General features: G+C 45.5%; 1 protein-coding gene across 1 annotated transcript; it reads right to left on the bottom strand.

Moving 5' to 3' along the window:
* Nucleotides 1-2,350: 2,350 nt before the first annotated feature.
* On the bottom strand, nucleotides 2,351-18,334 carry TMEM9B (TMEM9 domain family member B). Its single transcript, XM_068260202.1, has 5 exons — nucleotides 18,205-18,334; nucleotides 14,352-14,443; nucleotides 9,173-9,281; nucleotides 5,027-5,161; nucleotides 2,351-2,738 (listed from the first exon to the last, which is right to left on the bottom strand). Exons 1-5 carry the CDS (start codon nucleotides 18,289-18,291, stop codon nucleotides 2,580-2,582), a joined length of 582 nt encoding a protein of 193 aa, XP_068116303.1. The 5' UTR covers nucleotides 18,292-18,334; the 3' UTR covers nucleotides 2,351-2,579.
* Nucleotides 18,335-18,338: the final 4 nt, after the last annotated feature.

The following is an 18,338-nucleotide window of genomic DNA, read 5'->3' as shown; positions in this document are numbered from 1 at the left end:
TTGGGGGTGTACATCTTCATAACAATTTTGTGCAACTTGCCTTCCAATGCTCCATCAAGTTGAGCATCATAAAAAATCCATTGCACATTTTCAAACCAGTGGGACTTTTAAGACTCTTGATGAGTTTAAAGGGAACCTGAAGCCAGAGGGCTAAGGAGACTGCCATATGTATTCTCTTTTAAGCAGTTGCCTGGCTATCATGCTGATCCTCTGCCTCTAACACATTTAGCCATAGACCCTGAACAAGCATATGCAGATCTGGTGTGTCTGATATTATTGTCAGATCTGACAAGATTAGCTGCATGCTTGTTTCTGGTGATAGTACAGTGGCCTATTGGTTAACGTTCTCGCCTTGCAGTGCTGGGTCCTCAGTTCAAATCCCAGCCTAGGTAACATCTACAAGGAGATTGTATGTTCTCTCCATGTCTGTGTGGGTTTCCTCCAAACACTCTGGTTTCCTCCCACATCCCAAAAACCGACAGAAAAGGTAATTGGCTTCCCCCTAAATTGGCTCTAAACTATGATACATACAATACATACATAGGCATGACTGTGGTAGGGATTAGATTGTGAGCCCCTCTGAAGGACAGTTAAGTGACAAGACAATATACTCTGTACAGTTCTGCGTTATGTCAGCACTATATAAATACTAAATAATAATGATTGTTCTGACACTAATACAGTCAAATAGATCAGCAGGACAGCCAGGAAACTGGTATTGTTTAAAAGGAAATAAATATGGTAGCCTTCATATCACTCAGTCCAGATGTCCTTTAAAAAAAAAAAATTGTACAGTAGATTGGAGCCATTAGTCACAATATCAAAGATTTATTCAAGTCCCGCCATGTGCATAGCAGTATCATATAAACTGCCTGACTAAAGACCGGAAACACCCCATCGAACCTGAAGAGGGGGACTTAAGTTAGATACTTACCTCAGACGTAGGAAGCTTCTGGATAAAGCTCCAGAGAATGCCTGGATCCTTGTCAAACCTATGACCTCTTCATCTTGTGACCATGGATGAGTGCATCTGGACTGGGCATGCGCAAGTAAGATCTACGCATGCACAGCAGAAAAAAAGCCACTCCTGCACTGTTTTTCCTCCGCGCACAAGTGCTCTGTTCTACCAGGCATGCATGGACCTTACTTGCACATGCCCAGTCTGGATACACTCGTCCATACCTGTTCTCACAGCCAGGAGAAAACTGTTGAACAAAGTGATAGAGAGGGCCTTGGAACGGTGGACTGTAGGAGGCCTTGGAAAGCCTCTGGACCAACCAGGGGTTTTCCACTACTGAACTAAGTACCACCATTTTTTATGTCACCTCAGGTTTCCTACAAGACCGCCATTCCTTATGATTGGTGCCAAGCCAACCTATCGAGAGTATGTATAGCAGTTATAGTTGTCAGGGAGGGTTCTTCAATGAAGATCCACTATGTATTACAACTTTTTACAAAAAAAAAAAAAAAAAAAAAAAAAAAAAAAAAAAAACTACAAAAAAAAAAAAAAAGTACATGTAAAAGGTACATACTGTCCCTGGTCAGAAAACATCTACTTTAGTCTTTTCCTGTCCGGTAATTACTTTGTTTTTTTCATAAATAAATAACTAAAAACATATAGCCCAAAATTACAAAATGACTAGGGACTTGGCACTTCCAAACTTCTACTAGTGAATGGCCGTGCCCAATTCCAGTCAGGAGATCTGCGTCCAATTACAGTCAGGAGGTCTGCACCCAATTCCAGCCAGAAAGTCTGCACAAAAATTTTAGTCAGGAAGTGTAGTCTTATTGCTCAGGAAGCAACAGTGAGGACTAGCAAATCAATGAATAAGTAACACAGCTGCTAGTTAGATGAACCGTTAGAATCTGGGATACGAAAATCAAAGCATTTGTCTCCTAGGTGGGACTTAGTCAGCCTGTTTGGAGAACTTCTCTTTATTGCTTGTTTTGAGTTTAATAAAAACAGCAATAAATCGGGTTGAGGGTTAGGTATAACTAAGCACTGAGGTGAGTAAAACGCGTTAGCTTTTCATGCAGTCTCTGAGGTGATGCTGCTGGATTTACGTCTAAGAAGTAAGACATGGGGAAAAAAAAAAAAATCACTTGTTCTTTCTTCTATAAAAGAACGACTCATCTGCTGTATGCCAATTAGCCACATGAGAGGTTGCATCATGCGAGAGGCCTGCGGGGGGCGGATGGACTGAAGGTCCAGAGAGCAGACACGTGACCAATAACAACTGCATCATTTACAAAGCAGCGCCCAAGTCCTTCCATTAACCTTAATTAAACAGAGATGCATCATGAAGAAGAGTCTAACGAGGCGACAATCAGTCAATAAAGGAGATCGAAATACATCATTACATCCGCGATGGGGAGAGAATATATTAAACCATTTTATTAGCAAACATTTTATATACACAGCCACCACCGCCCAGAAATCCGCGTCAAGATGGAATCCGTGAGATTCTCAGCGAGGGACAGATACACGAGCCAATGAACCATACGGCCGCCGGGGCAGATGGACAATATCCAGAAAGACTGACTACAGCGTGTTCCGCTTCTAATCGCCACTTCCAGGTTTAGCTCAGGACAACATGGCGGTCGAAGACAGACTTGCGTTGCTCCTGGACCTGCAGCTTCCAGCGTTGCTGGGCGTATTCCACTTTGTTTAGTACGTTGGCGCGGCTTCTGGACCGCGCCAGAACGTCGTGAGCGTTGGCGAAAGGCTGATGGTCCTGCTGTAAGGATCACAAGAGAGAGGAATGTATTTTTACTACTGAAGTCACCCATGTTATGTACAATGTAAGTTGTTAAACCACATTAGCACTATTTCTTTCCCTTCTACCCCCCCTTTTCCCCAACTAACCTGTGTACCCCCCACAGCAAAACACCACCACCTCCTTTTTTTTCTCCTTTGAAATGTCTTTAACTCCCCTTTGGCTCTGACCTAACCATACAATACCCTAAGAATCCCAGGATCCCTCATTTTGCTCCCATATAGTACCTCCACAACAAAAAATAAAATAAATCTCCTTGTCCCCACTGTTCAATATACTGAAGGAGAGACCCCTGGCTTTGACAGCCACACCACCCCTCCAATCAGAGATAAGAAAAGGGGTGCATGGACGGGGTACCTCATCCTCTCCCAGAAATCACTGGAGTGTTGCCAAGATGCAGCAGCCACTCTATGCACCTAAGGGGAATTGGATAAAAGCCCCAGCATAACACCAGGGCTGGAACTTTGGAGTCTCATGAATATAAACAGAAGAGGATGGGATCCAACTGGTTGTTATTTGAGAAAAGTAATATGGACCGAGTTCAGGGGGCTCCCTTACTACAACCCCTGTACACAGTGGAGAGGAGGGTCCCAGAATTCTTCCTTCCTCCACAGGGGCCTCGTTCTGTGCTCCACCTCATCGTGGCTGCAGTGAATGAGTTTACCTATTACTCCACTGGGTTTCTGGTGCTCCCACTGCAGCCACTAGGTGTCACTGTCCTCTCTGCCTTCGTCTCGATCTGAATATCCCTGCAATGTGCATCAGACCGAGAGGACAGTGACACCTAGTGGCAGGAGTGCCGGAGAGATCAGACAGGGAGTAGCTAAGCACCGTCACTGCTGCCGTGCTGATCTGTAGGTCTGAGTGGCAGAGACAGGAAGCTCAGGAGGGGGGCCTGATGGAGGAGGAAGGAAGATGTCTGGGCCCCCTCTCCGCTAGTAACACCAGTGTTGACCCTTGCTTGATAAATGAGCTTCAAACAGATTTCCCCTCTCAGGGTGAGAATTGTCTGTCGCTTGCGTCTGTCACCGCTTGTGTCTGGCCAGTTCATACAGATCATCATGGCAATACCTGTCAGCACTCCTATTTTTAATTAAGATAGTTATTGAGCCAAGCTGCATAATATTTCAATGTTTTAAGACAACCAAGTGTCTCTTTCTCAAGGAGTAATTCAATACTGGCTTTCTAGCCTGGCGCACTCGCACGCCGGCCATGTGCACAAGCATGGAGAATCTGCTGGCCTTAGCAGCGGGCTGAAAAAGGCACAAAGCAAAACAAGAAGGGGTTAACAAAAAGCCCATCATAACCCCCACCCCGTGGGATACAGACACCTGGCAGGTGACACCGCAAGATAAGTTACTGTAAACATGTATACGTCCCGTGTGGCACCTGCAGCAGTGGGCTCAGTGCCAGCCTCACGTCACCCACAGATCATTATCTACAGATTAAAACTACTGTATCTGCCAGACAGCCAGAACTACAAGTCCCAGCAAGCACTAACTATCAAAAGCTGCTATTAGGGCATGCTGGGACTGGTGGTTCTAGGGTAGCTTCAGTTTCCTAATATGGACATGCAAACGCAAACGCAGGTCCAGCAGCATTTTTGAGGAGATTAAGCTTCAATGTAAAGTATAGGAAAACTGTAAAAATCGCTTAAAAATAAATAAATCACTGAACAGAGCGATTTTCAAAACTTCTTTTGCCAAAAGCCTAGTCACTTCCAGGTCAAGATGCACTTCCTGTATTGCCACAAGAACTACAAACACTCCAAAATCACTAGGCCCAAGTAGGAAATCGCTAGGCACACGCCAGGAATCGCTACCACAAATCACTACAAAAAGTGTTTGCGATTTCGCTTTGCGGTTTTTGGTGTGAACTAGCCCTCTCTCAGATTTTATAGTACACTTTACTCTGGGAGAAATCTGCATTTTATAGTGGTTTTTTTTGAAGACATCACGTTGTCCGCTGCTGAAATAAACGCAGAACCCTTCAAAAGTGGGATGTATAGCCCCAGTTTGGGCAGAGTTTGGCATTTAGTAGCATGTTACTTCCTGCTAATTTTGAATGATTGAGAATGAATGAATTGAAATTGTAGATTAACTGTGGAACTTTCCTTATGGAATATGAACAGAGATCTCAGCCCCCCCCCCCCCCCCCCACAGCAGACTGCTGGTCAGGCAGCAGCCACCTCCCTCCCCCTACAGTCAGGAATAAGGCATTGCAATACATAACCATGTCACATGACTCACCGTGACATCATCTTCACTCTGTATGAGCTGCGAGTGGCCGAACAGTCGCCGCTTCAGCATGGGCTCCACCAGTGTCAGGTACACCATGTAGAGGATGAGGAGGCCCAGAATGGACAGGTAAATGATAATGGTCACCTGTAGGGGGCAGCAGATCAAAGATGGTTATCCCTCTACCACACATGCTGGGAGGCTGTTCATTGTATCCACTGCATCAGCTTGCCTGGACTTTATACCGTCTTTCTCTAGAAGCAAGCAGTCCCCCCTTCCAGCATGGAGCTAATGAGGTATTAATAAACAGATACTCTTACACTAAAGGCGTAGTGGGATGTGGGTGTCAAAAACACCCTCTAGTAAAAAGATACAGGAGACAAAAGTGGGAGCCCAATGGTGTAGTATGTCAAAAACAATAGAACGTAATAAAAGTAAAACACTACTCACAAAGGTGAGTTGCAGGGGGGCAACCGACCACAGGAAGCAGGTGGAGACAACAAATGCGACTCCACTCGGGGGTGGTCCCTAGGGACCTGGATGCGGTCGCTCTCCTTGGTAAAAGAAAGGGGACAGATGTCCACCGTGGTCGAAGCCACGTGTGGTCTGTCTCCACCCCTCAGACGGGTGAGGTAAGGGGGTACGATTGCACAATAAGGGTATAAGAGGCGCCCTGGTGTAATAAAAGCATCTAAAAGCAGTTAGACCACGGTGGACATCTGTCCCCTTTCTTTTACCAAGAAGGCCCTCCCTGGGCACAAATCTAAACACCTCACCTAATATCTTCGTAATCAGTGCTGGAATTTTACATTTTGTGTATGAATTTAGACTTCTTCACCTCAAAATTCTGTACAAAAGTGTGGTCATATGACCTGAATCAGGATGGCTGTAGGGGTGTACAGCAGGCTCTGTGGGTTGGGCTATTGCCGCTTAGCTCAGCATCTTCTAAGCTGCTATTTGTATTGTTGTATATTGACTGCTCATGCGAGTGAGCAACTGGTTTATGTATTCTTACAGATTTGAATAGTTAAAATGGGACACAGCGGCATGTCCCCATCTCTGTGACATGCCCGTGTCCCCTTAGCACAGCTGCTCTGTGCACCCCCCAGAATTGCACCGACAGCCAACTGGCTGGCAATCTGAGGGGAAGGGGGGGGGGGGGGGGGGGGGGTTAGGCCCAGTTAAAAACTGACCCGTGGCTTTTCCATCAGAAACCCTTCCTATATGGCTGTGTATTGGTAGGAATACCCGCCCTTCCAGTGATTCTGCATTCTGGGAGACCAGGTACAGTGGTGTGAAAAACTATTTGCCCCCTTCCTGATTTCTTATTCTTTTGCATGTTTGTCACACTTAAATGTTTCTGCTAATCAAAAACCGTTAACTATTAGTCAAAGATAACATAATTGAACACAAAATGCAGTTTTAAATGATGGTTTTTATTATTTAGTGAGAAAAAAAACTCCAAAATCTACATGGCCCTGTGTGAAAAAGTGATTGCCCCCCCTTGTTAAAAAATAACTTAACTGTGGTTTATCACACCTGAGTTCAATTTCTGTAGTCACCCCCAGGCCTGATTACTGCCACACCTGTTTCAATCAAGAAATCACTTAAATAGGAGCTATCTGACACAGAGAAGTAGACCAAAAGCACCTCAAAAGCTAGACATCATGCCAAGGTCCAAAGAAATTCAGGAACAAATGAGAACAAAAGTACTGTAATTGAGATTTATCAGTCTGGTAAAGGTTATAAAGCCATTTCTAAAGCTTTGGGACTCCAGTGAACCACAGTGAGCCATTATCCACAAATGGCAAAAATATGGAACAGTGATGAACCTTCCCAGGAGTGGCCGGTCGACCAAAATTACCCCAAGAGCGCAGAGAAAACTCATCCGAGAGGCCACAAAAGACCACAGGACAACATCTAAAGAACTGCAGGCCTCACTTGCCTCAATTAAGGTCAGTGTTCACGACTCCACCATAAGAAAGAGACTGGGCAAAAACAGCCTGCATGGCAGATATCCAAGGCACAAACCACTTTTAAGCAAAAAGAACATTAAGGCTCGTCTCAATTTTGCTAAAAAACATCCCAATGATTGGCAAGACTTTTGGGAAAATACCTTGTGGACCGACAAGACAAAAGTTGAACTTTTTGGAAGGTGCGTGTCCCGTTACATCTGGCGTAGAAGTAACACAGCATTTCAGCAAAAGAACATCATACCAACAGTAAAATATGGTGGTGGTAGTGTGATGGTCTGGGGTTGTTTTGCTGCTTCAGGACCTGGAAGGCTTGCTGTGATAGATGGAACCATGAATTCTACTGTCTACCAAAAAATCCTGAAGGAGAATGTCCGGCCATCTGTTCGTCAACTCAAGCTGTAGCGATCTTGGGTGCTGCAGCAGGACAATGACCCAAAACACACCAGCAAATCTACCTCTGAATGGCTGAAGAAAAACAAAATGAAGACTTTGGAGGGGCCTAGTCAAAGTCCTGACCTGAATCCTATTGAGATGTTGTGGCATGACCTTAAAAAGGCGGTTCATGCTAGAAAACCCTCAAATAAAGCTGAATTACAACAATTCTGCAAAGATGAGTGGGCCAAAATTCCTCCAGAGCACTGTAAAAGACTCATTGCAAGTTATCGCAAACGCTTGATTGCAGTTATTGCTGCTAAGGGTGGCCCAACCAGTTATTAGGTTCAGGGGGCAATTTCTTTTTCACACAGGGCCATGTAGGTTTTTAGTTTTTTTTCTCAGTAAATAATAAAAACCATCATTTAAAACTGCATTTTGTGTTCAATTATGTTATCTTTGACTAATAGTTAACGGTTTTTGATGAGCAGAAACATTTAAGTGTGACAAGCATGCAAAAGAATAAGCGATCAGGAAGGAGGCAAATAGTTTTTCACACCACTGTATATTTTCTACTAGCTTTAGAACGCTCAGAAAACATTCTGCCAGCAGTAAAGATGTCGCCACTTGTGATACATTTCAGAAAGTAAATCGGGGAAAGATTTAGAAAAAACTAAATAATCTATCAATGTATATTGTAAAAAAAAAAAAAAAAATAAAAAAAAAAATTATTACTTTTGTTATTTTCACTACAGTTCCTCTTTAAATGTCTGTTGCCTTAATATGTTTTCTGTATGGGACCTTTGTCCATATTCACACGTTATGAGTAACTAGTAAAGTTTAGGAAATGATTTCTAGATGGCTCCTTATTACCTTCTTTCTGTACTGTAGTATACTATACCCTATAGTTTTGGAAACTACTAATGACGTATCAGATAAGATTAGTTGAATAAATCATACGCTACTACTGCTGTGTCCCTCTTCATTCAAAAAAGCATGTAATTAGAATACCTGTGGCTGGGGAGCAGTGAAAGACTACATCTCCCAGCATGCATTGCGGCAGCCAGGAATGAGTGCTACTGCCATGGGTGCTTGAAACTACGTCACCTGCAGTTCTGCACGGAGAAGATGATGGAGCTCATGCAGAAAGGGGGGGGGGGAAGAGGCTAGGAAACTGCCCCCTAAGGTAATACCTGCCACCTTCCTAACGACCCGCACCATTTACACACATCCATCAAGGGGAGGTTTGCTTTAAATATTTTAGAAAACCAGTGCTCAGATTCCTTTAGGGCCCATTCACACTAGAAATCGCTAAACGCTAACACAAAGCGCTGAGCGTTTTTCTGGCGTTTGTTCCTAGCGATTTTTCACTGTATAGAGAGCGTTTTTCCAGCGATTAGCGTTTTGCGATTTCTAGTTCAATTCAAATACTTTTATTGAATCGCTAATCGCTCCAGAATCGCTCAGAAAACGCTGCATGCAACGCGTTTGCGTTTCAGCAAATCGCTTAACGCTTAGATGAGAACACTTCCATACACATTCATTGTGCACACGTTTTTCAAACCGCTAGCGATTTTCAGCAAAGCTGAAATCGCTCTGAAAACGCACAAGTGTGAATAGGCCCTAAGGAGGTGAAAATATGCACAAAGGTCATTCTGGTTGTGGTTTAACAGACTCCTAATTTACATATAACTAGCTCTAATTTGCATATAACTAGCTCCTCCCATTATCAGATGCTACAACAAGAAAGACTTTTCCTTCCTCAGAATGGAGCTGCTCTCAGCTGTGGCAGCACTCCGCTCATACCCACCTTGATGGTGACAGAGCTCCGCTCCTCATATTTACACTCACAGCGCAGGCAGTAGGCTTCCACATCCGCGCCGGGCACAGGCATCGGGCTGACCACATGGAGACAATCGCTGCACATGAGAGACAGGAAGTCAAGTGTCACATGAGGGTTTATTGTTAGATGGAGACTGCACAGATACAAATTATGGTTTGGAGACGCTGGTGGTGGAAATTCTCTCCACTCATTTCCCAGCTCTGCACACCCATCATTACAAGCTCGCTCTGCCCTTGTTGGATTATTCCACTTTTCTGGTGGTGAGATCCCTGCACTCCCAACTTCCCAGCATATGTGTGAACCAATTGTGTGTTTTTAAGTGTCACACCCATTACTAAGGACTCTAGGATGCGCTTTTCAACAAGCAGACATGCGCCGCACCATCATCCCTCCTCACCTCTCCATAGCAACAGTACGTGTCACTTTGCTGTAGTGGAGGAATACGTCTGTACGAGCCATGGCCAGTAATGGCATTCTGGGAATTAAGTACCATTCTTTAAAGAGAAACTCCGACCAAGAATTGAACTTTATCCCAATCAGTAGCTGATACCCCCTTTTACATGAGAGATCTATTCCTTTTTACACACAGACCATCAGGGGGTGCTGTATGGCTGATATTGTGGTGAAACCCCTCCCACAAGAAAAGTACGTACTCCTGGCAGTTTCCTGTCTGTGAACCTTGCTGCATTGTGGGAAATAGCTGTTTACAGCCGTTTCTAACTGCCAAAAAAGCAAGCAGCAGCTACATCACCTGCCAACAGTAAAAATGTCACCGTGATAAATGTCAGAATGTAAATCAGGGATTTAAAAGATTTTACAATGGGCAAACACTGACTAAATCATTTATACATAATTATTGTAAAAATGAAGCACTTTTTTTTATCACATTATTTTCACTGGAGTTCCTCTTAAAGAACAGTTATAGCGCATGTACAGTATACAGAGCTGTAGGAATACTGCTTGTTTGATAAGTCCCTTCTGGCTGAGCTCCTGGCCATGGCCAAGCGTATTCCTACTGAGCATGTGCAAGTAAGGTCTGCACATGCTCAATAGAAGAAGCACTTGTACATGGAGCAAAAATACTGTGACCCATTGATTAAAATGAGGGGGGGGGAGGGAGGGTAAGAAGATACAGGAAGCCACTGGACTATACAGAAGCTTCCCACTACCTAGGTAAGTAACTGTATATTTTTAGCATGCTTCAGGGGTAAACCAGCTAAGGTGACTCCAGGTTCCATAGGGTAGGTTTGTAATAGGAGGGGTGTTGGTGGAGATGACAGACATTACTTACCTTAGGAGGCTGCCCCCTAGCCCCCCCCCCCCCCACCATCCATATGGGATCCTCCATCCTCTATTGCAGATTCAAGCTCTTGAGGCGGTATTGTGTGCCTCACCCGCCACAATGCTTCCTGGAAATTGCAAGCGCAAGACTACATCTTCCGGCATGCATTGCAGAAGTCAGGAGCATATAACGCCAACGGGAGCTTCAATATGCTGCAGCTGCTGTTTTCCCTGGGGAAGATGGTGAATCCCATAAAGACGGGGGCCAAAAGAGCAAACCCCCCCCCCCGGAAGGTAAGTAATACTCGTGCCCTTTCCCCAACAGTCCACTATATTACGCATCTCCCTTATGGAGGGGAAGGGGGGGGGGGGTTGTTTTATATCTTTTTTTCTACATAGGTACTGAGTTGTGATGTATGGGCAGATTCGACCAACAGAGAGATCTGTCACCAGCCCATACAACACAGGCCAATTCCCGATCAATTTCAGAATGAAATTTCTCGGGAATCAGCCTTGTGCGCCGCACATACATTCGCCTCGCCGCCCCGACGCTGTGCCCTCCTAAAGAAAAACGTTCCGTCCCCAGTGCAAGGTATACATTACCTTTCCGCCGCCTCCACTAGTCTCCGGGCGCACTCTGCTCATCATACACACGTGCCACGTGGTTGCCTAGTAACGTGGCTGCGTGGATGACGTCTGATGTCATACGCAGGCCCCTTACTAGGAAACCATGTGGGGAGCACGTGTACGGCGAGTGGAGTGCACACGGAGCCTGTGGGGACAAGCAGAGGCGACAGAAAGGTAATGTATTACATGCATGGGGCACGGGGGGGGGTGGAAACATTTACATTAGAGGGGACAGCACCAGGGGTTTCATCGCGTTTGTCACGAAACTGCATGCCGTTACCGCCGTGCACCCAATCAAGCAAGTCGCCCCAACATCTTGCAGCATGCGTTATCGACTTTGCAACCAGTTTCGGACCAAAATTGGTCGCATGGTTGGTTGGGCATGCACTTGGCAGCACAGATTTTCATCCGATTCAATTATAGTAATCGAATCGGATGGTCGGTTGGTCACCAAGTCGCCTGTTGTATGGCCACCTTATGCCGGGAATACACGGGTCGGTCCGGCGGCCGATTAGCCGCCGGATCGACCCCAGCCGTGTCCCCGCCGGCGTGGATCGAGCGGGCGGGAGTAGAGCGGCTTGATTGGGCCAGCTGAATATTATCAGCTGCCGGATCAGCTGGTCGATACACGGTACAGAAACGTACCGTGTATCCCCAGCATTAAGTGCCCATGGAGAGGAATACCTGTAATGTAGAATGACTTACTGATGATAAACCATTGACATAATCCCCAATACAAGAGACTTTATTTACCCAGCACTGCAGACGTGTGAAGCTGGAACCAGTTCACAGCGCTATTAATCATCAGTAACCCAAAACCGTCCGCTGCACCCCCTCCCCCGATCATCACCGCGTGTTGTATAAACGCTCTGTGTGACAATGGCTCAGTCTGTTTATGGACACAGGAGCTGCTGATAATCTAATTGCTCGCTGGATGCTGTCCAGTCTCTCTGCACTGACACAATTACAAGTGCTTGATGGAAAATAATAAAGTACTAACAAGCTTATTGTAAGACTCTGTATACATCAAGGTGCTAAATTTAGCCAAGCGTTTAGCTGTAGATCTCACACTATGGCCCTGATTCAATAAACTGTTTTAGGTTTTTAAATGAAAAGCTTTCACACTTAACGGCACCTGAAATGAGAGGTATGTGGAGGCTGCCATTTTATTTCCTTTTAAACCATACCAGTTACATGGCAATCCTGCTAATTTCTCTGCCTGGTACACACAATGCAATTTTCCGTTAGATTGATCATAAAATCGATTATTTCTATCATAAATCTTTATTTGAAGCAGTTAAAGAGAGTCTGAAGCGAGAATAAATCTCGCTTCAGCTCTTATATATAGCAGGGGCATGTGTGCCCCTGCTAAACCGCCGCTATCCCGCGGCAAAACGGGGGTCCCTTACCCCCCAAATCCCCTCCGTCCTCGCCGGGGATCACTTCCTGGTTGGGGCAGGGCTAACCGCCGCAGCCCTGCCTCACGCGCGTCTGTCAGCGCGTATCTCCGCCTCTCCCCCGCCCCTCTCAGTCTTCCTTCGCTGAGAGGGGCGGGGGAGAGGCGGCGATGCGCCGCTGATAGACGGCGCTGAGAGGCAGGGCTGCAGCCGTTAGCCCTGCCTCAACAGCAGCAAAATCTACGACCAAGTTGGTCGTAGATTTTGCAGGGGTGGGTTTGGGGGGTAAGGGACCCCCGTTTAGCCGCGGGATAGCGGCGTTTTAGCAGGGGCACACATGCCCCTGCTATATATAAGCACTGAAGCGAGATTTATTCTCGCTTCAGTGTCTCTTTAACATAATATAAACATGGAGAATATAAATTGCGTTTCGAAATAACATGTCAACCATACGCGACTAATACATAAATCACTCCTAGGAATACCGTCTTAAATGAGTTATTTTATCTAGACCTTGAAGGTAATAACTGATTGTAAAATCGATAATTTCTGACAGGTTGGATTTTGATTGCCCACTGTTTTTCTAATCAATTTTCCAATCACTTCTATAGAAAATTGATCAGAAAAACAATCGTGAATCAGATCGGACCTGTAGGAAATAATAGATTTGACCCTCAATCTGACGGAAAATTGCATTGTTTGTACACACCATGCAATATCCTGGTCGACTGGTCGAATCAATAATTTCCAACAGGTCCAATCTGAATTACAATCGTTTTTCTGCTTAATTTTCTGATTACTTCTGTACAAAATACTAGATCAGAAAAACCATAAGTAATCAGATCAGAACTGTTGGAAACTATTGATTCGACCCATAGATCTGACGGGAAATTGCAAGGTGTGTACCAGGCATAAATCATGGATCCTGAACAAGTATGCAGATCAGATGTTTCTGACAAGATTAGCTGCATGCTTGTTTCAGGTATGTGTTTATGATACTACTGCAGCGAAAGATCAGCAAGACAGTCAGGTAACTGGAATTGTTTAAAAGGAAATAAATATGGCAGCCTCCATATCCCTTTCAATTCAGGTCCCCTTTAAATACCTAGGCAGCCCACAGGAAACAAAGAAATACTGAAAATAAGTTGTCCCATGCAGTGTAGAACTACAACCCCTTTGGCATATACCGCATGCAGCAGGAATGTATTGCTGCATCCTCCGCACTGCTGCTATTCCCACTGTTATCGTTACTCTCGCTTCAGAGTCCCAGCGCTTCTGCAACAGCCAATGAGAGTAGCTCTGTGAATGGAGCTTTTTGACTGGTAACCAAAGCCAAATGACACCTGACTATTGATGAGTCTGTGTGGTCCAGCCTTGTCCTATCATCTATCCCTTAACCACCCTGGCGTTCTGATTAAATCGCCAGGGTGGCTGCGGGAGGGTTTTTTTCAAATAAAAAAAAAACTATTTCATGCAGCCAACTGAAAGTTCATGGAAGCAGACATACCGTTTACAGCCTGTACCTTCAAATGAGCTTATCTGCCATCTCTGCTGTGGCAGTCATGTGACACAGGGGAGAGATCAAATTACAACTTGAGAGTTACAGATGAGGGGGAATTAGACAGGCTAAATTCTCTAAATCCAGCCTCTGTATGCAGATAACATTATTTAAACACACCTCGGGTTCGCTTTAAATCTGTGTCCTCTGTACAAGACCGTGGAAAAACAAGCGTTAAATAAACAGCCCATAATAGTGTGTGGTTGTGCTAGGCACATTACAAGGCGCTATTCTACTTTAGGGGACCCAGCAATATACAAGATATCTATTATAATGGACTCACCAATCCTTCTGGGTAACGTTCTGTTTGAAGATATGCCCTGGATGCTCCTTGTAGGGAGGGCAGGTACACTTACAGCGCACATCCTCTGAATTCTTAAAAATAAAGAAGAATGTAGGTAATGGAATAAGACACGTCAATAACAGATTTCATATCCACATAAGGCCTTGCTTCTAATGTAATTAGGGCAGCGTTTTTGGCAACATGCGCTGATGCGATTTATAAGGACATCAGAAAGTGCACTGACTGCATTGTCTGATGTCACCATCCATGCTTTGCGATTTACCACAAATGGCAACCCACATTCCAGAGCGTTCGCAATTCAATACAAATGAATGGGATCGCAACCGCATCAGGTAACATTGCAAAGGCCACCTGTGCTTCCCACGGCGCATAAATGCATAGCAACTTTTGAAGATGAGAAAGTGGGACACTTAAGCCACACCTAGGGATGATCACAGACATGCAAATTGTTTCGAGTTGATGCAAATTTTAATGCAAATATATACAGTTTGAAAATGGACCAGTCAATTTAAACCCAGGTTTAAATTGCTTGGTCCTTTTTCAAGCTGCATATATTTGCATAAAAATTTGCATAATTTCAGAAGTATTTGCATCTCATTGATCATTCCTAGCCACACCCCTAATCACGCTCCTGATAGACAACCCTCGTCATGCATCCCATAAAGATTTCATAAGTCTCTTCTATCCTGGTTAATTTCCCTTCACTTTGAAAATAAGAAATATATCAATTTAAATGTAGGAAATAAAATTTTGAATAAATTAAAGGATATCCAAGGCGATTAAATCTAGCTTTACTTACCTGGGGCTTCTTCCATGCATGTCCCTCGCCACAGCTCCCATCTTCTCCCAGGTGCTGCTGGCAGTGTCAGTGTGGTGGCACCGAAAACTGGGTGTGGCCATGATATCATGTGCGCAGAGCTAACTAATCTAACAGTCAGGCAGTGGGCCAGATTTTCCTCCCAAAACAGTCATAAGTCCCAAAACGCATAAGAAAACAGCATTTCCGCCATGATGTGGTGACATAGGAGATTAGCATCATAGACGTGCAGATTATAAATTTGCAGAACCTACTAGCAGGGCTGTGGAGTCGGTAGAAAATCATCTAACTCTTCAGCTTTTTAACCTCCCTGGCCTTATGATTATTTGCGGCGCACGGCTGCGGGAGGTTTTTTTTGCCTATTTTTTTTTTTTTTTTTAACATGTAGCTTGCCTATCGCTAGCTACATGCTTCCCCCCTCCCTGCGGCGTCCGTCTAGCCCCTCCGATCGCCGCATAATCCAGGGCTGTAGAGTCGGTACAAAAATCTTCCGACTCCAACTCCTCAGTTTCTGAAACCACGACTCCGACTCCAGGTACCCAAAATGGTTCAGACTCCGACTCCTCGACTCCGACTCCTTAGTCTAATACTTAACAGGGCTGTGGATTTCGTAAAAAAAGACCCTCCAACTCCTCAGTTTATGAAATCAACGACTCCAACTCCGGGTGCCCAAAATTGCCCCGACTCCGACTCCTCCAACACCACAGCCCTGGCATAATCCCAACAGGAAATCCCGTTCTGAACAGGATTTCCTGTATGGGCTTCCCCTGTCGCCATGGCGACGATCGCAAAGACGTCAGGGGGAGTCCGGATCCACCCCATAGCGCAGCCTGGCCGTGATTGGCCAGGCTGCGCAAGGGGTCTACGGGGGGGGGGGGGCCCTCTTTCACGGCAGGTAGCGGCAGATCAGAACAAACACGCAGCTAGCAAAGTGCTAGCTGAGTGTTTGAAAAAAAATAAATTATGCAAATCGGCCCAACAGGGCCTGAGCAATCCTCCGCGGCGGCATAGCCCAAACTCAGCTTGGGATTACCGACAAGGAGGTTAAACCACCTACTCCGACACCAGGTACCCAAAATTGCTCCGACTCCACAGCCCTGTTTATTAGCATACCATTTAGTAATCATGAGCGCTCAAAATGCCAAATGCTGCAATAACCCCAAAGCAGTAAATTCAGCAACTATGACCATCAAATAAATACAGCAACCATTATTTCCGACGCATAAAATGCAGCAACCTTTACCCCGACACATGAAATGCAGCAATTGTTTCCTCCGACACACATGAAACACAAGATCCGTCATGTCCAACACCTGAAATGCAGCAACCGTTTCGTCCGACAGATGAAATGCAACAACCATTAACTCCGACAAATGAAATGAAACAACCGATTCCCTCGAAACATGCAATGCTGCAAACTTGAAGCAGGGAACACATGACCATGCAGACAATACTGCACCATTCCCCCACCCTCACCTTCCAGCTCGGCAAGCTCCTCCAACTCAGAGACAAACAGGGTCTCATAATCCAAAGTAAGTTCTAAGAATTTACGATACCTCTGGGTCAATCCTAATACCAGGTCTGTGAGCAATGGAGTAAACAAGGATCCTTATCTTACCCTATTTAGATGGTCTGTTTGAATTAAGGCATCTTAATGACGTATTTATGCTTGAAAAAAATATCCGTTTTCCCTTTTGATGTTGCATGTATATAAGCTGTCTGTATCACCAGCTTGCAAACTAACAGGATGTAAACCTGACGAAGGCTGCAAGGCCGAAAGCTTGTTTATTCTTATTCATTTGTAGTTAGCCAATAAATGGTATCATCCTGATTTAAAACTTCTTGCTTTTACTGATGGCTAACACGGTACAATACCCTACTGCATTTTAAGGACAGCGTCACATTGCTTGTGTGGCTCTCCACCTGGATTGGCAGCATGGAATGTGGCGCTGCGGTGATTTCCTGCGGCAGGCGTAGTGTGGAGGGATGTAGTCAGAGCTAAGCAGATGCGCACGTTGGGGGCGGGACTGATGAGGCCAGACGGCCTGCACGCTGGGAGGGGGGGGGGGGGGGGTATTCATTGTTACTGTGCCTACTACTGTGACTTATAATACGTTGGCCAGAGTGGAGCAATGCTTTTCAGCGCTGCTAGATTTGGGCACAGCCAGCGCCGCCATAGACTATAATAGGAATCAGTCTATAGTGGCGCTCAGTGAGAAACGTCGGCCCCGTCAGAGGACGGAGCCGAAGTTGCTTAAAAAACACAATAATTCGGCCTCCAGCAATCGCTGGAAGCCGAATTATATCATTCCCCCACTATCCATGGCAGCCTGGAGGGGGAATAGTAATTAATACGGCCCGGACTTGTGCAGAAGCAGGATCAGCCATATAACAGTTGTATCCTGCGCCCAAGTCTACCGGCGCCGCTTTCATATGTATGCGGCCAGAGTCCCCTTGATGGGATGTCCTGCAGCCGAAAGCAGGATGTTACCCTGGACATGTTGCAACCTGGGACAGGGGACCCCGAATCCGGGACGTGTCCCGGCTAAAGCGGGATGTCTGGTCACCGTATGTAAACACATATTTCAGTACAAAAATACATATATTTACACAGATCTGTACATCAGTCATGAAAGAGAAACACATTAGGAAGAAAGAGGGTGACAGAGGGACTGTCCCTCCAAAAGAGGGACAGTTGGGAGCTATGTACTTGGAATGCAGGGAGTCTGCTGGATGCTGCTTAGCAGAAGGGGAGGGTGAGGGGGTCTAGAGGAAGATATAAAAGGGAGGGAGACTGGAGGGCATGTTTAAGGGTGGCAGACAGGATACTAAGAGGACTAATGTGTGATTATACAGGGAAAGGGTGCAAGGTACACAGGCATGGAGGAAGGTCAGAGATGAGGATAGGGATGTCAGGGAACTAGGAGAGGGGTGATTAAAGGGAAGGGGTGAAAGATGGGGTAACACGGAGCAGGAAGTAGTAGGGATAGAGGGGAAGCTATGTGGCGGTCTCACCTTTTCTTCAGTCCCCTGTACTGTTCCCCCAGCCACCAGCAACAGCAGCAGAACAACCGCAGCACCGACCCCCGGGATCACCGCCATTGCTGCAGCCCACTGTCACCTGACTCAAGCACTTCCGCCCCACTTCC

The sequence above is a fragment of the Hyperolius riggenbachi genome, chromosome 11 (assembly GCF_040937935.1).
Source record: "Hyperolius riggenbachi isolate aHypRig1 chromosome 11, aHypRig1.pri, whole genome shotgun sequence".
In the NCBI taxonomy this organism is placed as follows: domain Eukaryota; kingdom Metazoa; phylum Chordata; class Amphibia; order Anura; family Hyperoliidae; genus Hyperolius; species Hyperolius riggenbachi.
Note: the sequence above shows the minus strand (reverse complement) of the source record. Positions and strands in the feature narration are given on the sequence as shown.